The following is a 24,826-nucleotide window of genomic DNA, read 5'->3' as shown; positions in this document are numbered from 1 at the left end:
TGAGAAGGAAAATAGAACATGAAAACGTTTTCACAAAAAATAATGTTACTTTCTTTCAATTGTGCACAGTCGTTGCTTCTCCAGGAAATTCTTACAATTATAGTTCATGAGAAAGCTGTTTGCACCGAGACCTATGGAAAGGAAAACAGTCTCTCGCTTATTGCAAGCGAAACTCGGAAGAATCTTGACATTGCAAGCGAAACTCGAAGAATCTTGACACGAGTTACAGCAAAAGTCGGGAGATAATCGGGCAGAATGAATGTTGGATTTTATATGTGTCTAGTGGAGCATTGTCTGTTACAAGATTAACTGTTAAGATTAGATGTCTCGGGAGAAATAACACAACCTTTATAGGCACCAGAAAAAAAAAAGGCGGGGTTGTAATTTTCGTTCCGGTTCGGCTGTGTAAAATACATCGCAAAAAAAAAAAAAAAACCACGTTTTCTTTGCTTCAACCAACTTCATTCACCCTCCCCCCTTCCCCATTCAAGGGAGCAGTCCAAACTCCTTCCTTGACTTGCATTGTAATCCAGTCTGAAAAAGGAAACGTGCAACTTACGATCTGTCTTCGCACACGTCATTAAACACCAGTCGAAAGTCATTTAGGTTTGGAATTGAATTTCACTTTAAACTGTAAATTTAGTCGCGATTAGCCCATCAGCATAAAATGAACAAGCTTTATGAAACTGCGCACTTTTACATATCAAAATGGTAGATCGTTATTTACTCTCACGTTTTAATCGATCTCAGCGACCATTCCTACATTGAGCACTTTTTTTTTTTCTTCACATGAATGGTTCTGAAGAAAAGTGGATGTGAATTAAATTTACAGTTTTACTTATCAGAAGGCGCAGAACATGAAGTTGTTTTAACTCTTGTTTTCCTTTCTAGAGATCGAATTTCGTTATCATCAAATGAAAACAGCTTTGCGAGATTCAAAACAATAACTTTTTCCTTCGCGCTGGATGAGTCATCGCTGTTATCGGCAAGCAAGAGCTTTGCAGACGCCAGACAAAACACTGGCGCCAGCTGCATGGTAAAACAAGGAGACCGGCTGGAAGTTCGAGCAACAGGTGGCCGAAGAGAAAAATCCCAGCATTTTAAAGATAACGCAAACTGTCGAAGACGGAACTTTTAACAGTAGTGTAAAGAAGAAAGAAATGTCCCTTGCTTTACGTTTTACCATGCAACAGACAATAATACGGGTAATATTTCCTATGCAGACAACAGCACAAAAAAGACCTGAATTCTGCATTTATCAACATTGCCATGCACACCAGTGGCGGAGAATAAGCTGGGAAAAGGGGGGGAGGGTTAATTTTTTTATTCTGTTTTTGTTCGTTTTCAAGAATATATCCAGAACTGGTTGCCCCATTTTAGATGTTAAAGGAAGAGGGGTGGGTCCACTTCCACCCTCGCATGTAATCAGCCCGTGTGCGCACACGAGCAAGAAAATCGTCCCTTCCTCCTTTGCTGACAGGAAAAAGGGGAGAAGTCAGTCAGCCAACGGAACACTTTTTTGGCAGATATTACGACACAATTAGGAAAACGTATGAAGTGGGAAACGGGAGTTATGATGCACGTAAGATCGAAGTAAACTTTTGTGGAAACCTGGATGACAACGCATTAAGCAGGTTGGCGATCTTTAGTTCGCCTATGTGGCTTTGATTATCTCTAACAGTTCCGCTTTTTTATGAAGTGTTGCAGGGAACAAAGAACACGTTTTGAATGAAAGCGGTTACAGGAAGTTGTCCGCTACAAGGTCGAGAGTTGCTCACTCACCGGAACCTACTGAAATCTAGGTCAGAGCTGGACAGATGGGCCAGTCTTCCAGGTGCCACGCATCTGTATTTTGGAACATTCCTGCGATCTTATCTCTCAAGGTGGTGTATTTATCGATGAAAGAGCTTGACCTGCCATACACATTGGCAAAAACTGCAAGTCCAGCAGTCATTTCGGGCTGCTCCCCTCACCTGTGAGTTTTCAGCAGCTCTTAGGACAAGGAAACAAGTCAAGGTCGATTTAAAATAACATCCAAGCACATTCGATCTTCTCTTCTCGCGTATCCAAGAGAAAGCGTTGCAAATCAAGCCTGGTGCGTTGGGTAGCGGCTGTCGGGTGCGGGGTAACATTGGTGCACTTGAGGGAGGGGGGGGGGCAGAGGTCAAGTGCTATTGGATATCACTCAAGCATGGTGTGGTGGTGTCTATTTTTAGTTCAGACCCAATTGTGAGCGGAGAGCGCTCGTGAAGGGAATGATTGGGAAAAAAAACGCATTTTTAGGCAGATTTCCTTCAATTTTTCAACTTTTTTTCGAAATGTTTCAACTTTTTTCTAAATTTTTCACGGTTCCCGGGAAAAGGGTCGTTACTTCGAGGGGGTCGTTATACCCGGGGTCGTAGAATCGAGAGTTGACTGTAATCTGGTGGAATGTTCTTCAAATTCAAGAAATTGATTTGAAATCAAGGAGTCCCAGGTTCGATACCCGGTAGTGGCACATAGTGGTTCGGATCCTCCTTTAAACTGTAGCTCCAGTCCCAATTAGTCGTACCGTGCATAAAGGACTTAAAACTCCAAATCAACCAATCAAGAAATTGATTACACATGAACATGTGGCAGGCTTCTCAATTTCCTTAAACATTATAACCACACAGCTTGATACGTAAACACCATTTCAATTAAGGCAGCAGGAATATTTTCAAATGGAACTCATTTTGTGTACATCTTTCATATAATATAATTTAGTTTGTAACTTGATGTTTGATGTATTTTTGTGTTCTTCTTCCAGGAGACTGAGATGGAGATTGAGGATGAAGTTGATATCCTAATGAGTAGTGATATTGTAGCAGCTCAAATGTCAACCAAATCAATTACATTTAGTCGTGCACAAACAGGGTGGATTTTCAGGGAAGATCGTAAGGTAACTGTTTGTATTCCATCATGGTTTGCATCTATTTCCTCACAAATATAAGTAGAGGTTGAGTAGTTTGATTTGCATGAAAAGGAAATTTGGTATTTTGTAGAAATCTCATAACTAGACCTCGGACCTAGGTTTTTAACCTATTTTTTCCTATATAGGTAAATAAGAAATAACAAGTTATATATGTGATTCATTAAAAAACACAACTGATGAACTATTTTGCTTTTTAGAACCTATTTTAAGTTTATGCACCTAAATCATACCTTTTTTTAGGTTTTTATATATTTTTTAAGGATTTTCAGGATTTTTATGTCGTGGACAAGTATTTACTCTGGTGATGAACAATTCAATGTCGAACGTGTTTGAAACACAATTTCTGTCGATTTACCTCCATCCAAACCCATGGTGTTTACTTGTACAGTTCAAAGTGCAAACTTCTGATCCATGTGGTCTTGCTCACTTTCGCGTCAGTTCGGTCCTTTGTGGCATTCACGCCTTCCAAATTAACGGTTCGGCATTCAAATTTGCACCACTGACAATGCTTCTGTTGAACAATCATTTTCGGAATATAAGATGATCCTCACAGGCAAAAGGCAGAGTTTGACTATGGATAACATGAAAAATATTGTTATGTAGTCATGATAGCTAACAATGGTAAAGTTCAAGTATAATTTCTGGTTTTCAAGGCGAACTTTCCAAAAATTCAAGGCTACAAGCAGATGTTTTCTTTACCGTTTGTATTACCGCCTCTAACCACCCGCACAAACATATTAATAATGTAAAGGGTCTGTGTGATTCCAATCTATCCAGAAGTTCTAGTTCAATTCAATTAAATGGAGATATACTAATCTATTTTTTTTATTGTATTAGAATTTCAAATTCAAATTTACCTAATGAACTTATCTTATTTTGTAATAATTTTTCGTCTGTCAAATAGATTGTTCTGCAAAGGACAATAACAGATTGATAGAATTGTGTTTTATTTCCACACAGCTTCCTTTTCCTTCATCGTAGAAAACTTCCCTCGGCATTTATAAATTCAATGGGATTTGGATTAATAGAAGTTGCAATTTTTCACATGTATTGAGAGAAATTTGTGCATAATTCCTGGAATTCCCAGTAGCATCCTGGTATTGTGCAGCATATTATACATACATAATTCATTTTTTTATTAAATAAGTAACTTTTACTAACAGCACAAGTATAGTATTACAATAATTTGTGGATAATTTTTAAAATAATGAAAATTTGGTTAGAAAATTAGTATTTGTTTATGTATTAAATTTTCGTACGGTTCTTTTCAAATTTAGTTTTTAACGATTGTACCTAATCAGTATTTCTCAGGAATTTTGATCGATTTAAAGTTTCTGGGAACCTACTTCAAAAATTTTAGAACTTGAGGTGAGGAGGGACAATTTCCCCTAGGTCTTTCTCGCTGGGGCAGCTGCTGATCACTGTTGCCAACTTCGCTCTTTTGGAGCCAGATCTGGCTCTTTCGTGCACTCGTTTGACTGTGAACTGTGGCACCCACCCTCTGCCCCACTATGATGCCACCACGGGCTCCGGCCCATAAATACCAACTTTTGCCATGAGTGTACATTTTGCACGTGACGTGATATTCGTATAGCTATAGGCTGCGTCACCCACCTCTTCTTTCCTCCCCATGTATTTTTATATATAGTGCTGTGGCTAAGATGAAGATGACAATTTTGTTATCTGGGAACCGTTTATTTTCAATTTTATATTAACATCATTGGATTATTGAGATGGGTGGTGCCTCCAAATCTAGGCGGTGAAAACTAAGAATAAATTGCCATCACTTTAAAGCTAACGGTAATAGCAGCACCCCCACCACTCTCACAACTAAAATTACCCTAGTAGGCACTTTATGCAGCCTTCGTTAATCTAACTCCGTGAAAGTCCTCTTTAGCTATATTAATGGTGAAATTTAGCTCTATTATGCACATCAGGTTTGGCAACACTGCCAGGATGGCCGTAGGAGGCAAGGAGAAATACACTAGGCTTATAGGACGATTATTTTATTCGTTCTCTCTGGAATATCAAACATTTGATGACGTAGAAAAGTACATGGATGGAAAAAGGACACGTTGAACTATGTCATAGTAGTAGGAAAAGTCAAAACTCCCATTTGATGAGCCGTAAGTTGAAGTTGATGTCCCATAAGAAATACATGGGATTCGGTAAATACTAATTCATCATATTTTTCAAAAATCGTATAAGGCTTAATAATCAACTTAGGAAACCGCTTCCACTTGCCACATGGGGAGAAATTCATACTCTTCATTTCTGGGGCAGATCTTTTTAGTAGCATTTCTCCTTCCGATGATATTGTAATAAATGCATGCCTGGTGCGTAATTGTCCCTCTTCGCCTTAATTTAAGATTTTTAGAACCTATTTTAGGATTTTTAAAACCTATTTTAGGACTTTTTAGAGCCTATTTTAGGAACCTGTAAGCACACTTTTTAGAACCTAAATATCCGAGGTCTACTCATAACCATGGGCAGTAACATGCATATTTTGTTTTTCACGAAAACACAAAATGCAAAATAACTCATTGTAATTATAATTTTTCATGTTTTTGAAAAGTGTAGGTGTGTTTTGCTATGATGTTTTGTCACGAAATGATGCAAAATCCGAAATAAACTCTTAAACACGAAATTTACAGTTTATTTCCATCATGGCATGTTCTGAAGTCTAATTTATTCTGTGTGGTATACAAATCATGGAAAATTGATTGATTCTGTTGTAAATATTTGAGAAGCAAAAATGGACCCCTTTACACAGGAATAAACTTAATACTCTAAACTATTAAAACTATAACTATATACATGTGCTATTAGAAGTGAAATGTTAGTTTTGTGTAATACGTATAGTTTTTAAATCAAATGTAGATCTTTATTCACCATTTTAACACCGAGATGCCATTTTATATACCGCTTTTGATCCCCATTTTATATACCGCTTTTGATCCCGAAATATGCTCAGTTTTTGTACCAAATTGTTGATCTTTTATTCACCATAAATATGTGGCTTTAGTGATAGGACAGTTGCAATAACTTCACTAAATTGTATAGCATTGCTAAACAATTACTTCACTAAATGTAATGACTGGAAAGTGTATGTGTTTCTTCCCTCCCTTTTTCCAGGAAATGGTAGGACCATTTCAGGCAGATTTTTATGTGATAAATGGTATGGTGCTGGAATCAAGGAAAAGGAGGGAGCATTTATCAGAAGAAGACCTACAAAAGAACAAAGCAATAATGGAAAGTTTTACGAAAGGAAGCACACATGGTTTTGATTCAAATGGAGAGGTAAGGGTGTATTCCTTTTTCTCATACAAGTTTCCTACCACTTTTCAAGAAGTGCCTTATTCTCTTAGTACATAACAACTTGATGTGCAGCTGCACATGTTTTTCTGTGATTTCTTCTTTAACTAGTCTGTCGTCATTTCTGATATAAATAAATATTAAGTCAGTGCTATTTTTGTTTGTGAATCACTTTCAGTGACTCGCTACAAACAGTCGTTTAAGAATATGCTGCTTCCACTTATGAATAATTAGCAAATATAAATAAATATAGGAATGGGACAGATTAATCATTGCTGTATCAGAATAAGTTGATATAGGCACACTTGTGAATCAGTTTATCGGTAAAATTACCAATTATTTTACCGATCCGATATGTTTACAAGTAATGAAGAACTTTTAAAAGATCTAAGACCAATTACTTATGTGTGTGAGTACGATTTGTCGATCAAAACAACGTTTCAGATATCAAGACTGCCTCCTTCTTCAGGTTAATGCATATTCTTAGGCACCAAACATGGTGTCACGTTAAGAAAGTGTTAGTTGAGGATACAGGTTAAAGGTTATGGTAAAAAATGCTTATTGAAGAATCCGCATTGTAACCATTCTCCGAAAGAATTGAAAAAACAGTGTGAGGGTATGGTGTAAAATGTGGGATGAAAGCCCCTCGGACCATTGGAAAGCATTTCACCGGATATAAAAGGGGGGGGGGAATTGGCAACATAAACCGGAAGGGCAAATGGGAGTTTATAGATGCGAATGTGGGAAGGAATATGTGGGACAGACTGGAAGGAGCATGCACCTCAGGTGGGGTGAACACGACAAGGATATAAAGGAGGGAATACCCGAAACAGGACTATCAGAGCACATATTAGTTAGCGGGCATAAGATTGCAACAAGGGAAGTTATCACATAAGTGAACAACAAATTGGATAGGAATGTTTATGAAACAGCATACATATGCACGGATAATTGGAATAAATTTAATAGAGATGACGGCAATTTGGAAGACAGATGGATTGCATTTTTCCAAAAATGGGATAAAGCTGTGAATAATGACGCCAAGTTGGGTTTCCATGTTACGTCCGAGGTCAGGAGGTTCATGAGGGGAAAGCTAAGGAGCGGAAGTTTGCTTCCTTCTCCATGTTGAGCATACGCTGCACATTCGCTTCTCCCAAGCACTGGCCGGGTGGCTTCTAACAGCCGCTCGGACGTTTCTCTTATGAGGTTTTAGATTGTGATATGCGTGGTTTTAGATTTGTGTGTGGACAGAATAACTGTTTTTATAGCTACAATGCGGGTTCTTCAATAAGTATTTTTTACCATAACCTTTTTTAACCTGTATCCTCAACTAACACTTTCATAACATGACACCATGTTTGGTGCCTAAGAATACGCATTAACCTGAAGAAGGAGGCAGTCTTGACCTCTGAAACGTTGTTTTGATCTACAAATCGTACTCACACACATAAGTAATTGGTCTTTTTAAAGTTCTTCATTATTTAGCTGTGAGTAATACGCACATCACAATATGATGTTTACAAGTACAGTCAAACCCCGATTTTACGTTTTTCAGGGGCCTGTAAATAAAAACGTAAAATGCTGGATGCGTAAAAAGCAGGAAAGCATAAGGAAGGGGCGAAACTCAAGTGTTAGTAAGAAATGAATACACAGTCTACTTTTTAGGGGGTATATTGTGTCAAAAATTGTTTAACAACAGGATAGAAGTATGATTATGAATTTATAAGGAAAAAAGCAAGACCTGCTGTGAAAGTTAATGATGGATTAACGCGACCCACTTTCGAGGGTAGGGACGGTGGATGACTGCTTCTATCTACTGTCTATTAGGTTCAGTTTATGCATTTGATTGTGTTGCTAGTTTTAGAAGTCCCAGGTAATTGGAGGGGGGTGATCATTTACAGCTGGAAGCCAAGCATCTTTATACTGTAATCAAAGTGTCTTGAAGATGTGCAGAATGATACCACTTGGAACTGCATATGTATCCAGTCCCGATCAGCCCAACAGCATGCAGTGAACAAAACAAGCTTTGTTGAACTTCATTTATAGAAGGGAGGATGGGCTTACGTATACTTTTTATAGTAGTCAGCTCTCACTTTGCCATCTTTTTCTGCCTATGACGTTTTCCTTTTTTTCTCCAGAATTACTGGCCAAAGGGAGGGTTATGGCCCCCATTGGGCATGCAACTGATTGTTATTTACATCCATATTAATCAACGATTTATTATTGGATTTAGAAGTCTTGCGGAGGACAAACACCCTTCCACCAATAGTTTCCCCGTAAATAACGGTTTGTTTTTTGTCTTCCCGTCAACGTTTTAATATTGCATAATTTATTTTCAACACGTTAATGATTCCTTAGCATCATCTGCATTTCCTTCCTGCACTGCTCCCTGTGTTCAAGGTGTTTATCAGAAGGCAGAAAACAAGAAAAAAAATGAGCTTGTCTTTTTTTAAACTCTTGTGCCTGCTGCTGGTGTTTCCTAATCGTCAGAGCAAAAACAACCTACTAAGAGGAGATTCAAAACACTGCCATTTTTTTCCCCATCAGAGTGAATCGAGTCAGCTCTGGAACCAGGATACAAAACATTGGCACCGGTTCACAGCTGCCTGCTGCTCGCAGACACCCCTCTGACCTATTTGTAAGGGGAGGGAGGGGAAGGGGGAGACGAACAGGTGGTGGAGCAGAGCCAGTGCCCTCTTATCACAAGTGTGCTCATTGCCAACCAGCCAAGTTGCAGAAAGAACGAAAGAAGGAAAGGGGTTGGGGGAAGGATCACTGATTGATGCTCTCCCATGTTGTGATGTCAATGCTTCAGACATAGGAGCAAGATTTCCGATGCAGGGCATTAAAGAATGAGAAACCGGCTCAATCGTTCAATTACTGCATAGCTGTGCACAGTGGCGGATTAATGAGCTCATGTGGGGGAAAGATGGGCATCTTTTTTTTTTTTTACTTGCAGTACGATATGTTCGTTGAATGCGCGTATTCAGGTTCAAGAGCAACTGCGTTATTTTAGACGTCAGAGGAAAGGAGACGGGAGATTGCTTTTCGCCTTCATGTTAATTGGTTAAGATGTCTCGTGTAAGGGGTTTCACTTCCACACAAGCAAGAAAATTGGTGCAGAAATACTTGGCACTTTTCAGTAATTACAAGACTAGTAATGATACCATAGGGGGCATGACAAAGCAAATGCCCCCTCCCCCTTCAAATAAGAAAAAGGTAAAGTTCCCCATGCCATGATGGATATATATGGGGATGTGGGAGATGACGTGATCAGCACCATGCTCTGGCCACCTTTACCCCACATATTCTTCGATCTCTGCCAATTTGAAGGTGATGGGATCAGCACCATGCTTGATCAGCCTTTACTCCCAAGGTTGACCTCAGGCATTTATTTTAGGCTGTTAAATGTGCACTAAATTTGGCTGCTCTCAGAAAATTTTGCTGCACCCCTAGTTTATTCATTCTTTTTTCCTGGCCCTGTCACTGTACATACAACATATGCATAGAGAAACGTTCTCTGCCTCACGTAGAATAATAAATGTATCCGAACTTTGCCCCCTCCCTCCCCCCCCCCCCACACACAATTGCTTTGACAAGATTTTTTTTCCATCAGTGAGTAAAATATCCCCTATCTGCTTAGAAAACACTTTAGCTTGTGCGTTTTCAGCTTCATTTTGATAACATAGCACTCGTGAGAAAACCTCAGATTAAAAAGAATCGAACTAGATCCAATCGTATTTCCTTAGGAATCGAAACGACTTTCCATTGAAGAAAGAGTGCAGTTGTTATCCGGTATGGCAAATCCTTCTTAACTTTTTTCCATTTCCAATGCTGCAAACAAGAACAAAGGAAAGGTTTTACAAACAAGCCCCTCCTCTTCTTTTCGTTTTTATCAACTAGAAAGGATTCGGTAAATGTGTGGGCAAAGAAGCTAATGGTGATCGAGTCCCGTTGTCAATTTTCCACTTGCATTTTTGTGAAGGGGAAGAGCGAACAAAGACACCTCAGTTACACACTTGTCCAAACTGTAGGGTAGGCAGCATTTAGCAAGAATCTGTTTGACAACAGTGCACCTGTTGTCTGCAAGAAGTGCCATTTTTTCCTGTCCCTCAAGGGATGTACAACAAATGCAACTTGTGAACCTCCTCATCCCCCCCTCCTCAGGAACCATGCCTCTTTGCTCCCTCCTCTTGCATGAAAAACCTAACATCTAGAAGTTCAAGGACTCGTGGTGAATGAAACAGCTGTGAAAGGAGGCAAAATTTGCCTGTCCAACAGACAGCCTTCTGGCAAATTGTATGACATGGGTCCTCCTTAAAAAATGTATAAAGCGGGAAACTGGAGTTAGAGCGAACATAAGATCGAGGTGAACAACCTATTATTTAACATACCCTTTTGGTGGGACGTGAATGGCTGAACGTATAATGTGGGAACGTAAAATTGGGATTTGACTGTATCTTATAATTTATTGCAAAATTCTGAATTTTGTTATAATTTTTATGGATAATCTCTATGCCCTATATAAAAATGTAAATATCTAAATATGCAACTTCTTTTGTACGGGAGTCACCTCAAAATATACATGTATTAAGGATGTCAGTGAACAATTCAGGTTCTTCAAGGACCATTTGTAATTTTATATCGGATTGGTAGAATATCTGTTATCGGTAAATTTTATAACAGTACTTTACCGATATTGGTCAGTCAAAATTTTTTATCAGCCCATCTTTAAATTAATGTATTGGTACTTTATCAAGAATAAGTTAAATTTTCTGCTATTTATTTTGCTAGCTCTTACTATTATTCAAACAGTCAAATAGAAGGAAGAGAATAGAATATGTGTTTGTGTGTGTGCATGTGTGTGTGTGTGTGTGAGAGAGAGAGAGAGAGAAAGAGAGGGAGATAGAAAGAATAATATCTGATCATTTTATTTTGCAGCCAGTTCGTCGACAATCTTTAGTACCTCCACCAGAGTCTGAGGTTACGTGGGAGGAATACATGAATGCGGAATCATACGAACATCCTATTCTTGGTAGACCAATGGTTTACAAAGAAACTTCCAAATCTTTTAAAGCCACCGTAGCAATGGTAAGCACTTCTCAGGTTATATTTAACATATTTTCATTCCATGTGTTCTACCCCCCCCCCCCCCCATTTATCTATTCTAGCATAATCGTTTTATCTGTTGTTATATCCATAGTCATTCAGTTTAACTTTGAAAAACCATTGGGATCATTTTGAAAATGTCTGAGTTAAGTGGTGCGTTGTAACTTAAACCTGCATCCTTGTAATTTTTTAAGGAAATTACTTTGCAAAAGGGTAAAGAGAGTGCTATTTTCAACATACCAACCACATGCTAGCAACTTTTGCATTTCCGTAAGCAGTAGACATTAAAAATTACTCATTTCTAACTTTATAGTTACAATTGAGAAAAATACGAGGGCCATTTGTCTTGTAGTGGCAACATGTATGAGAAAGAGACATGAAAAGATACATACCTGGAATCATTTACAATCCTTCAATGTAATCTCCTCCTGCTGCATGAACACGTTTCCAAACATCTGGCAGTCGTTGTATGCCATTGATAGCTCCCGTTCGTGCCAGTGTGTGCAGAGACCACCCTGTGGCCAAAATGATGCTCTGGACGTCTGGAAAGTGTTTCCCCCTCAGCGGTTCCTTCATCTTGGGAAACAAATCAAAGTTGCAGGGACTGTTGCCGTTCGAGGATGCCTACTACCATGTTCTTTCGCAGCTGATTCACGACCACTCCCAAATGCCTTGACCCATCTGGCAACGTTACGATACTGTCAAGCATGGTCCGCACATGCCTCGCGTAAGCCCATGTGAATTTGCCATGCATTCCTTCCACATGCAACCTGAAATTTGATGAATATTTGCTGTTCTTCACGCGCGAACATTGTTCAGGGTGGTATTATACACACACTTCCCTTTAACATCTTATAACTACCACACAACAGTACTATTCAGCACCAAACACCTACACACGATCCGTAATACAAGACTAAACAAGACCCGATTGTCTTTTGTCCCAGCGACAACTGACAAGCATATACCAACAGTGTTGCCACTACAAGAAAAATGGCCATCGTATATCAATAAGATCTTTATCTGCAACTACAATTGCAATTTGTATTTATTAAGAACTAAAAGTAAAAAATCTTTTGTGCTTTTGCAGAGTCCTGATTTTCCACTCTCTGTTGAGATGCTGCTCAATGTATTAGAAATAATAGCTCCATTCAAGCACTTCAGCAAATTGCGGGAATTTGTCGAGATGAAATTACCTCCAGGCTTTCCAGTGAAAATAGGTAAGTTATATTTCTCTTCTTATTCACAAAATTATTCTGTGACTTAAATGGGAGGTATTAAGTGAACTAAACACAGCATTGTGAAACAAGTCTTGAATGTTAAATTTAAAAATTTGATGTTTTTCTTCTCTCTCATGTATAGATATTATTGTGTCTTGTGTTGTAATATTTTGAGTTTAAAAATTTGAATTTTATTTTCTAACAAAGTTATACAAAGTTTTGTTTAGTGATTGCAAATAATGAATAACATTTTAAAACTGGCCATGGAATTAAAAACAGGAATTATAAAAATTGAATTCAAAATTTGGTATATTATTGTTCACTGCATATTCATAAACAACATTGATTATTTTATAACAGGTGAGGTTTCACACACTTCTTACTTGCATCATAAATCCATACTTTATTGAATCAGATGTACTGTTGTTTGTTCACAATTTATAAATATTTAAAATTTCAAGATGTTTAAAAATATTACTGTCTTAACCATACTTCATATTGGTATGTAATTTAACTATTTCAGTCCCTTTGTACACAATCACTAGGGAGACAAATTTATGGTAAATAAAAACTGAGTAGAGCGGTAAATAAAATGTTAGATCAGCGGTATATACCAGCAGTGGAAAAAAAATGGCACACACTTTTTCATTATGAGAGGAAACAACATACAAAAGAGCTATAATGTTTCCTCGTTTCCCCCTTCCCTTATTTTATTATTTTAGTACCGGAATCTAATTATAGGGTGAAGAAAAGGGGCTAGCGAGAGGTTGTGTAACAAGGCTCAGACCTTTATAATTTCAGAGTGACGCCTCCTTCCTCCAGGTACATACCTGCGTTCTGTCTTCCTCGATGTTGACTCACTAAAACCAAATCCAAAACTGATCCCGAAATTACCTTTCGATCTTCTCAGATCGGTTCGGTTGCTTCGCTATACAAATTCCAATACCTGTCGATTCATATCCGTCTGTCAGGCTGGTACCTTTCCATGGACGAGGCAAGTAATGGAATTCGTAAGGTCTGCATTCCAAACCGACGAGAACATCCTGTCTCCGTAATGTTTCGTTTCAAGTACACCTTCTAATTTTTACCTACAAGTCAACAATAAATTGATAAACTACTTCATTTTTATATACTGTACACATGCACAAGTACTTAGCTGTCCAACCAAAAATAAAACATTAACAAAAAATCACTTCATTTCTAAATTGCATATCTCAAGTGATTTATTCATTGTATGTATTTAAAGAATATCCTTGCTGTCCAAAAAATAAAATAATCACTACTGCACATACACAAACACATGTTGAAAATCACATGATGATAAACAAAATTCATTCATGACTGAACACAAATGACACCATTGTTTCCCTTGATGTGCGGGAAGAGACTAATGTTATCGCTGCTACAGCTAGCAAGTTCAATGAAACTGGAAGTTGAGTAGACATTCGAGGGAAGAAAGGCATGCAGCTCGCCTGGGAGCAAAGTTTTGGAACTGAGATTTGTGCATGGGAAATCCAAATTTGCAGCATCTTCCTGATGTGATCGAAGATAAATCGTTCTTCAGCTGCAAGTGGTAGGAAACTTTAAGCAAACATATTGTTACAAATCGACAGTTTGCGCGCACAACCTCGATTGCAGGTTTTTGCGTGTTTTCTACTTAATTTGATGATATTTCACGGTTATTTCGCGAAAAAGCGTTCATTTTGTGGAAAAGCACACATTTCGCATTACTTAGTGAATAAAACTCATGCATATTTTATCATTCGGGGTGTAGTTACGTTCAGAATGTTCAAAATTGCATCTTTTTTTCACATTTCGCGATTTCGGGCATCGCGAAAATTCAATGTCCCTAACAATCACATACATAAAAATTAATCATTATCATTATTAGCACAATTTTGCATTATTAATTATCTTCTCAGATGTAAAAAATAACTGTATTTAATTCAAAATGTACTTTTGCAACTTATTTTTTAAGCTTTTGCCCTGTATCTTCATTGAAGGTTTATGTTATTAATTTAGATGCAATAGCTTGAATATTAAGAGGGATGCTTGATTATATCCAGATTTCAAGAGAAAGACTGATTATCTTTGTTAACTTTAAAACTGTCAGTATTTATTAACAGTTATATTAGTGATCTGTTTTGCCATTAGTTTTAGTGAACAGTGGTAAAATTTTGTAGGTCAAAGAAGTAAGGGGAGAGAGATTTACTCGTCTGTTACCAGTTAGTTTTCTGCATCCTCTTGTGGTCCATAAATTATTCACATATTTAACAAGATGTTTAGGGAGCTATTCATAAATGTTCAGTACAAAATATTAATATGATGCAAAGTTTTATTATAACAGCCTGAAATTATATTTCAATTTTATCTTGATCATGGAGTAGCTATAGTGAGACCACGAGCAAGAGAACCTGTGTGTCCCGTTCATCATACTTACATGCGGAGGGGAGGGGTAGAATGGAGCAGGCTTCACCATGGACCAAGCTGAAGGAATGGAGGGGAAATTGCACGAAGGCTTCTGGATGAAGGTTCTTTTGTTTTGTGGTCGCTCTATAAAGAGCCCATGTATGTGACTTCATATGCTAATATGGTGAATAAAAAATTGTGAAGTTTGTTGAACATGCTTTAGATAGCCTGTTAAGTTTTGATGTGTTCCTCAAAAGGAAAGAAAGTTGTGACTGAAGAGTTAAAAATCCAATTAAGTTCTCATTTGTGCTATTCGTAACAGTTCAGTACTAACTTTTATGTTCATACTTGATTGCAGATATACCCATCTTACCAACTGTAACAGCAAAAATTACCTTCCAGGAATTTGAATTTAAAAATGATATTTGTCACAGCCTATTTGAAATTCCTGCCGATTACATAGAAGATCCCACAAGGTAAGTTTTATGTAGAAAATGTTCGTTACGTTCATACATAGGGTTAAAAACATCCTCTTTTTCCAGACATATCATACAATTTGAACATCACACAATTTTGCACTAAGAAAACACATCTTCTGTTGGAAAGGAAAATCATCAGGAAATAGCAATATGTTATCTTGTAGTTACTTCACAAAATAGGATGTTATGAAAAGTTAACGAGCTATTTTAAGATTTCAAAGATTTTTAACTGTTTACTGCACTTTGGCCAAAATTTAAATTTTGAGAAAATTGTCCCCTTGGACAATAATGATTGGAGAATAATGCTTGAAAAACGACCTGAGAATTTTGAACTCATGATTTCATTTAACCAAATCTTTTTTGCTAACATTGTCTGCTGTGTGTGATTGTGTCCTACTTTGTCTCAAGTCATATATTTTAGGACAGTGTACCCTTTTGCTTACAGAGATTTGGTAACCCTATTGTCACAAAATAAAACCAAATAAAATAGCTGTAGTAAACTTTACTCTTTTGGTTAAAATACGTATCTAAAAAGCTCTAGAATTACAATACTAAGATTTGGTTTTTATATACAAGGGTTGGGGCATAAGTCACTGCAACTATTTTATCTCACAAGAATGCAACACCAGTACAAAAATCCGAAATATACAAATCGAAGGGGACAGCGTATTATGGAATGTATGAAAAATGCAGATCATGTATACTAGGTTTTAGGATAGGGAAGCAAGCAAGCATCCTTAAAGATATCATCGTGGCACAGTGTTTACAAGACTGAAAGTAATGGTGGCTTTCCTACCATTACAGGAACAAAAGAAGTGCATACTATGATAGGACACTATTGCCCACAGTTTCCACCAGCTACGTATAGCATTCTCTAGCATTTCTTTCCCGAAGAACAGCTTTTTTGATACACAAATGCTGTTCATGCCGTGTCACAACTGGTTGACTCAACAAAGAATTACCACTGTCCTCTGTACAATTACCGTTCATCACACTACAATCTAGTGATTTGTCCACATACTATGGGCGTCATGTGCTCCGGGACATATGATTATATTGTTGTACCACTGTTTAACTTTGAGAAAAAATATACCGTATTTACGCGTGTATAATGCGCACTTTTTTCCAAAATTTTTGCCCTTCAAAACTGGTGTGCGTATTATGCACGGAATAATTCGGACAGCCAAAATGAAATCACGCATTTTTTTTTTCACTATGTCACTGCGTATAACATGTATATATCTACAGATTGCCTTTCTTTAGCAATAATAATTTTAAAAAATAACTTTTTAATGCGAAATGGCCGTTTTCCATGAGTTGTCACTTAGTAATGGAAAGTTTTGCGACATCGAGAAAAGCAGCACCCGTTCTGGCGGCATTCAAGCACGCGCCTCCCGTCACACGGGAGACGTATCAAGTGGTATTTTTCGCGGGAGAAATAACTTCCACAAAAATTGTTTTCGCCTTAGACATGGTCATGAACAGAGATCGGGCGAAAAATACGTTTTTTGCACTCATTCCCTTCAGAAGCACTCTACCGCTCGCAAGTGGGTCTGATCTAAAAATAAACACCAGACCACGCTTCAGTTATATCCAATAGCACTTGACCTCTGCCCTCCCCTCCCCTCCCCTCCCCCAAGCGTACCAATGTTACCCGCAGCCGACGGCTGCTACCCAACATGCCAGGCTTGTTTTGCCATTGTCATTTCGTTTGCTCTTGGATACATGAGAAGAGATCGAATATGCTTGGATGTTATTTTAAATCGACTTTGTAGCGTACAACTTCCGGTAACCGCTTTCATTCAAAACATATTCTTTGTTCACTGTAACACTTCATAAGGAAGTGAAACTGTTATAGATAATCAAAGCCACATAGGCCAACTAAAGATCGTCAACACTCTTAATGCATTTTCATCCAGGTTTCCGCAAAAGTTCACTTCGATCTTACTTGCATCATAACTCCCGTTTACCACTTTCTACATTTTCATGACTGTGCCGATGTCGTAATATTTGCCAAAAGTGTTCCGTCGGCAGAGTGACTTCTCCCGCTTTTCTTCTCATCAAACGTTTATGGGGGGGGCAATGCCGATTGTCTTCTTGCTCGTGTGTGCACACAGGCTGATTACAGGCAAGGGTGGAAGTGGACCGCTCTTTCTTTCCTTTGACTTCTAAATTGGTCAACCAGTTCTGGATGCATTCTTGAAAACGAACAAAAACCATAGGACAAGTATAAAAAAAATGCCCCCCTACCCAGCTTTCTCCGCCACTGGTCTGCACGGCAATGTAATAATTGCAGAATTCAGGTCCTATTTTTTTCTTTTTTTTTAATGCTATTGTATTGAAATATTGCCCGTATTATTGTCTGTTGCAAGGTAAAACGTAAAGAAAGGGTTTATTCTTTCTTCTTCACACAGCTGATAAAAGTTCAGCCTTCGACAGTTGCGTTATCTTTGAAATACGGAGGATTTTCCCTGACCACCTGTTGCTCGAACTTCCAGCCGGTCGCCTTGTTTTTACGCTGCAACTGGCGCCAGTGTTTTGTCTAGCGTCTGCGAAGTTGTCTTGTGGATAACAGCAATGACTCATCCAGCACGAAGGCAAGTCATTGTTTTGTATCTCGCAAAGCTGTTTTGATTTGACGATAACGAAATTCGATCTTCAGAAAGAAAAAGGAGAGTTAAAACAACTTCATGTTCTGCGCCTTTATCTTCAGAATCTCAATGTGTAAGCTGCGAACGATTTTTTTAAAAAATGCTTAATGTATAAGCTGACACCGATTATCGTCGATTAACGTGAGAGTAAATAAAGATCTCCCATTTTGATATCTGAAAATGCGCAGGTTTCATAAAGCTTGTTTTGAGTTCATTTTATGCTTTTGGGCTAATTGGGACTAAATATACAGTTTCACTTTAGTGAAATCTAATTCCAAACCAAAATGATTATCGAGTGCGACACTGTTCAATGTGTCTTAGAATATGCATTGGGTGCAAATAGATCGCAAGTTGCCCGTTTCCTTTTTCAGGCTGGCTTACAATGCAAGTCGAGGAAAAGGAAGGACTGCTCCCTGGAATGGGGGAGGGGGTGAATTAGAAGTTGGTCGAAGGAAGGAAAATTACATTTTTACGACGTATTTTACACAACCGAACCAAAACGAAATTTACAGCCCCTTTTTTTTGTGCCTAGAAAGGTGAGATCTTCCGAGAGATCTTATCTTACCAGTTCATCTTGTAACAGACAATGCTCTAGTAGACCCGTATTAAATCCAACGTTCATTCTGCCCGATTATCTCCTAATAATAGTTTTTGGTGCAAATTCCAATAACAACCCCTTCGAAATAACTACCTTTTTCCTGGGAACTATGAAAGGTCGTTGTTTCGAGAGTTGACTGTAACAAATATGAAGGTAAAATAATTACGTCAACACTTACCAAATAGAAATAATTACTGTGCTATTGCGGCTTGACTCACGTAAATAAATAAATAACGTTTACACTTAATTTCGTCATTCACTCCCAGTTACTAATACAAGCAGTCTGAAATGTCCTCACTTCCATCCATCTTGTTCGATATTCCCGTTACCTTAAAACTTTTGATCATCATTTCAAGTGAGATGGAGTTCCATGCCTAACGAACCCATTCACAAACAATCGTCATCGACGCACGTTTCACCCTCCCGCTTGATGCGAGTTCATGCTGCCTTGATGTCATCCATTTATTGTAAGCATCACGCACTGCGACCTTGAACGGGTGGTTGATAACTTTGCTCCCTCCTCTCCTATGAAAAGGCCAACATCTGGAAGTTCAAGGTCGCGTGGTGAATGCATCAGCTACGAAAGCAAGGATAAGATTGTTTTTATGATCTACTGATTAATTTTAAATGAAATACGTAAATGTTAGTCTGATGCTAAGAAAGCCATTTCTGGAACCTGAAATTGTACTGCGCATTATATACGAGATATATATTTTTTGTTGCTTTTCCCCATCAAAAACGAGGGTGCGTATTATACACGCACGCGCATTATACACGCGTAAATACGGTAGTTGTTATAACTTATGCTAGCCCCGGTATGTGTGACATTTGAATTTTCCAGTTATTTATATATGTATTTTTGTGTAATTTTGTATTTGTGTAGTGTTCAATTAGCTAGGTAGAAGCAAGCATTAATTAATTATTCCAGTTTTATATATTTCTTACCTGTGGTCAAGAGATGAGAATAAAAAATGCTATAAATGGGCTGAAATCATATTTTTACTAATGTGATAAAATACTATTTCTCTTGTATTCTACAGTTATTACAAGCATAAAAACACAGTTTCTCATTGTTACGTTACAGGAGAACACACACTCCCTCCATCAGACATTTATTTTTAGTTTGAAATGTAACAAGAGAAATAATTCTTCAATGCAAGCATTGTGTACATACAAGAAAAAAGTGATAAAGTACCAATTGTGAAATGACGTACTGAACTTGCACAGAACCTAACACACTGAACAAATTTTAATACAAGTAGTAAATTGAATTATTTTTGCAGTGAGAAATAAAACTAACATATTGTAATTATCATTGTTTGAAAGTGTTGTTTTAACTTCAGTTAGTTGCATTTTTAATATGAAAGTAACACACAGAATGGAAAGTGATATCTTGTTTCCGTGTCATAAATTATCCAACTTTCCACATCTTATTAATGTTGCCTTGCAAAAAATCGGTTTTTATGCCATGCTGGACTAATTTTTAGACAGATACAATTTCTTATATTTCCAGTTCTCAGGTATATTATTTCCTGTTGCAGATACAGTGAAACCCGGTTTTATGTTCCCGCTTAATACGTTCATCCAGTCAGGCTCCGGCAAGAGGCCATGTTAAATAATAGGACGTTCACCTCGATCTTACATTTGCTCTAACTCCGATTTCCTGCTTTATACGTTCTCCGAGCCATGATGATGTTTTTGCCAGAAACCTGTTCTGTTGACCACGCGACTTCTCCCTCCCTCCGTCTTCTTGCTTTCGTATTCCCCACTCGACCTTAAACTTCCAGAAGTTAGGTTTTCGTACTAGAGGAGGGAGGGAAGAGGCATGGGTCCCAGGAGGGGGGGGAGGTGCACAAGTTGCATTTGTCATACCTCCCTTGAGGGACAGGAAGGGAAAATGGCACTTCTTGCATTCCCCATGAAGATGAAATGAGCTGATCCTTCTGCCGCAGGTTCAGACAACAAGCGCACTGTTGCCAAACCGATGCTCTCTAAATGATGCCTTCCTTAGAGTTTGGACATAATGTGTGTGATTGAGGTGTCTTTGTTCGCCCTTCCCCTCCACAAAAACGCGAGTGGAAAATTGACAACGGTACTCTATCACCATTTGCTTCTTTGCCCACACATTTACGGAATCCTTCCTAGTTTACAGGAAGAAAAAGAAGATGAGGGACTTGTTTTTAAAAACTTTTCCCTTCTTCTTGTTTGCAACGTTGAAAATGGAACACATTAAGGATTTGCTATAACGGATAACAACTGCACTTTTTCTTCAATGGAAATTCATTTAGAGTCCTAAGGAAATATGATTGGATCTAGTTCGATTATTTTTAATTTGCAGTTTTTTCACAGACACTAACTGTCATTTGGTTGTCAGAATGAAGCTGAAAACACACAAGCTAAAGTGATCATTTTTTTCCTATTAGCAGATAAGGTGATATTTTACTCACTGACGGAAAAATATTCGTGTCAAATCAATTGTTTGATTGATTGAGTACACTTTATGCACAGCAAGGCTAATTGGGATCCGAACCACTATGTGCCTCCACCGGGAATCGAACCCAGGACCCCTTGATTACAAGACAATGACGCAACCACTGGGCCATGTCATATCAATTGTAGGGGGAGGGGGCGAAGTTGTTATAAATGATTCTTCTACGTGAGGCAGAGAATGTTTTCATTATTCATATTGCATAACTCGTATGTTGTAAAGTGATGGAGTCAGGAAAAATGAGTGAATAAACGAGGGGTGCGGTAATATTTTCTGAGAGCAGTCAAATTTAGTGCACAATTAAATGCCATTAAAATGCATATTTGGGCCAAAAGAGCAAAGGGGGTGCCCAAGCATGGTGCTTATCACACACCACCTTCAAATTGACAAAAATCGAAGAATATGTGGTGTAAAGGTGGCCAGAGCATGGTGCTGATCACACCATCTCCCACATCCCCCTATATATATATATATATATGCATCACGGCATGGTGCAAAGTGCGTGGGAAATTACTTTCAACTTTTTCTCATTGGGGGGGGGCCATTTGCCTTCTCATACCCCCTATGGTATGATCACTAGTCTTGAAATTACTGAAAAGTGCCAAGTATTTCTGCCCCGATTTTCTTGCTCGTGTGGAAGTGAGAACCCCTTACACAAGACATCTTAACCAATTAACATAATGGCGAAAAACGATCTCACGCCTCCTTTCCTCTGACATCTATAATTACGTTGTTGCTTTTGAACCTGAAAAGCACATAGCGTATGGCCAGGAAAAAGAAATATAAAAAGCCCATCTTCCCCCCACAGGAGCTCATTAATCTGCCACTGTGCACAGCTATGCAGTAATTGAAAGATTCAACTCTTTTCTCCTTCTTTAATGTCCGGCATTGGAAATCTTGCTCATATGTTGGAAGCATTGACATGCAGCATGGGAGAGCATCTAATCAGAGCATCTCCCTCCTTCTTTCTTTCTGCAACTTAGCCCGGAATGAGCACACTTCTGATAAGACTTGTTAAACTGCATTGGCGCCGCTCCACCACCTGTTTGTCTCCGCCTTCCCCTTCCTACCTTTACAAACCCATCGGAGAGCAACAGGCGAACAGCTGGCAACATGTGCCAATATTTTGTCTCAAGACTCCAGAGCTATGACTCATCCACTCTGAAGGAAAGAAAAACGGCATTGTTTTGAATCTTGCCTCCGAAGCACAAGCACCAGATACAAAGTGAGGAATTTAAAAAGAGACAACCTATTTTTTTTTTTTTCCTTCTTGTTCTTCCATCTGATAAACACCTTGAACAAACAGAGCAGTGCAGGAAGGAAATGCACATGATGCTAAGAATAATATAATTGCCGCTTATTATCGGAACTATTCACATGCTGATAATAAATCACGCAATATTAAATATTGATGGGAAGACAAAAAAAAAGAAAGAAAGAAGGAAACACGTTATTTACAGGGAAACTATTGGTGGAAGGGTGTGTGCCCTTCGCAAAACTTCTAAATGCAATAATAAATCGTCGATTAACATGGCATAACAATCAGTGGTGTGCCCAAAGGGGTTAACGGGAGTCATAAGCCCCCTCCCTCCGGCCACTATTTCTGAAAAAAAAAAAAAAAAACACTTTAAAGGCCAGGAAAAGATGGCAAAGTGAGGACTGAATACTATAAAAAGTATACGTAACCCCATTCCATCCTTTTGAAAATCCTACATGCCTCACTGATAATTTATTGTTACGTCTAAACATGCGTAAGTTTGACAAAGCTTGTTTTGTTCACTTCATGCTGTTGTGCTGATCGGGACTGGATACATATGCAGCTCAAAGTGGAATCTGAACCATTCTGCATGTATTCAGGACACGTTGATTACAGTATATAAAGATGCGTGGCGCCCAGCTATAAATGATCACCCCCCCCCCCCCCACCAATTACCCGGGACTTCTAAAAATAGCAACTAATTACCATACCAGTTTACACAGTAAAAGGAGATCCAACAAAACCAGATGCATAACCTGAACCTAATAGGCGGCAGTGAGAAACAGTCATCCACCGTCCCTAACCCTCAAAAGTGGGTCCCGTTAATCCATCATTGACTTTCACAGCACATCTTACTTTTTTCGCTTACAAATTCATGATCATACTTCTTTCCAGTTGTTAAATAATTTTTGACTCAGTATATCCCCTAAAAAGTCGATTGTGTATTCCTTTCTTACTGACACTTGAGTTTCACCCCTTTCTTATGCTTTCCTGCTTTTTACGTTTCCTGCATTTTAAGTTTTTTATTTACAGGCCCCTGAAAAATGTAAAATTGGGGTTTGGCTGTATTTATTATTTAACCTCACATCTAATTTTTTACTTACAGCATTTATTTTCTGTTATGTCGTATTTTTATCTGATTTTTCTCTTTGTATTTGAAAACAACCTCACTTTGGCAGAAAGTTGAAATCTATAGATGTAGACAAACTAAAAGCTTTGCATATAAAAATAACAGATTGAGATTACTGTGTCTGCAAAGAGTTCTAATTGCAGTAACATGCAATGAAATTAAAAAATGCATAGTTTGCATCAAAATTCAACAATTAATCTTCAGTCCTTATTACATGTATGTATGAGGACGCACAACCCACTTCGCGGAATGTAGCACAAGTGAGTCGATATAATCTTTATTTTATATGAAAATTTACACTAAGCAATAAATGCGTCATTTTATAATGGGAACTGTTAAGCTAATACAATATTAAATCATATTTTATAATCTAGTTTCCGCCTCAGTCATTGGTAAAGTTTGCGCAATAGCTAGCATGTGGCGACTCTAATGTCAAAGTGAGTTGCTAACACATACTTAATGCTACAATCATATATGCAAATTATTATTTTTTAAGCTTGGTATTCCTCAAAACAATTTCACAGATGATCTATGGAGCTACACAAAACAATGCTCCCTTGAACATATCTAAATATTGTTGGTACGCTTAAATGGCCATGTTTGTAGTTTCCAAAAGATCTACCTTCTTATGTTAAACTTGTTACTGTTTAAAGTTTTCAATATGTCGCCAGAAGATTCCAGCATCCCTTACCCGGAGCTGGCTTTAAAATACTTATCTGTCCGGTTTCCAAATGAAATATTGTACATTCCAGAGTATGAAATGATTTCACATTTCCTTCAAGGTGGACTGTTACCGTTTTGGTCCATTGTTTAACTTAATTTGGACTTATGACAGCCACATTTATGAATTTGTGGCTCAGACGCTTATCTGCGCATCATTTTGGCAGCAATTTTTTCTTGTGAAGCCTCCATCCTTGTATCCGTCATCCTCAAGTTCTGATATGGATACACAGGCTTGTGAATGAATACTTTTTTATACCTCGTAAATGTACCTTTTGAGATAAACTTCTGTTTACTTATTTTCCAAGGACTAATATGTAATAAAATTATGTTTTATACAATTTAAAGACATTTTTCTATTATTTACCAACCTAAAAGATAATATTTTGTCCTTATGATATTGCGATTTTTCTGACTTTTGTCCAAAGTTTTTTGGCAACACTGAAATATAGCCATGAACTAAGATGAAGTATAGATAAGCATTTTTCTTAGACGAA

General features: G+C 38.0%; 1 protein-coding gene across 1 annotated transcript in view; it reads left to right on the top strand.

The window, feature by feature from the left end:
- The window catches only part of LOC146000481 (ankyrin repeat domain-containing protein 13C), a 70,739-nt gene that overhangs the window by 25,406 nt on the left and 20,507 nt on the right, over positions 1-24,826 (top strand). The window contains exons 6-10 of the mRNA XM_083138160.1: positions 2,789-2,920; positions 6,089-6,253; positions 11,210-11,359; positions 12,468-12,597; positions 15,365-15,482. Coding sequence (XP_082994286.1) covers positions 2,789-2,920; positions 6,089-6,253; positions 11,210-11,359; positions 12,468-12,597; positions 15,365-15,482 — 695 coding nt within the window. The remainder of the gene's footprint in view (positions 1-2,788; positions 2,921-6,088; positions 6,254-11,209; positions 11,360-12,467; positions 12,598-15,364; positions 15,483-24,826) is intronic.

The sequence above is a fragment of the Lepisma saccharinum genome, chromosome 16 (assembly GCF_977018435.1).
Source record: "Lepisma saccharinum chromosome 16, izLepSacc3.1, whole genome shotgun sequence".
NCBI classification, from domain to species: domain Eukaryota; kingdom Metazoa; phylum Arthropoda; class Insecta; order Zygentoma; family Lepismatidae; genus Lepisma; species Lepisma saccharinum.
Note: the sequence above shows the minus strand (reverse complement) of the source record. Positions and strands in the feature narration are given on the sequence as shown.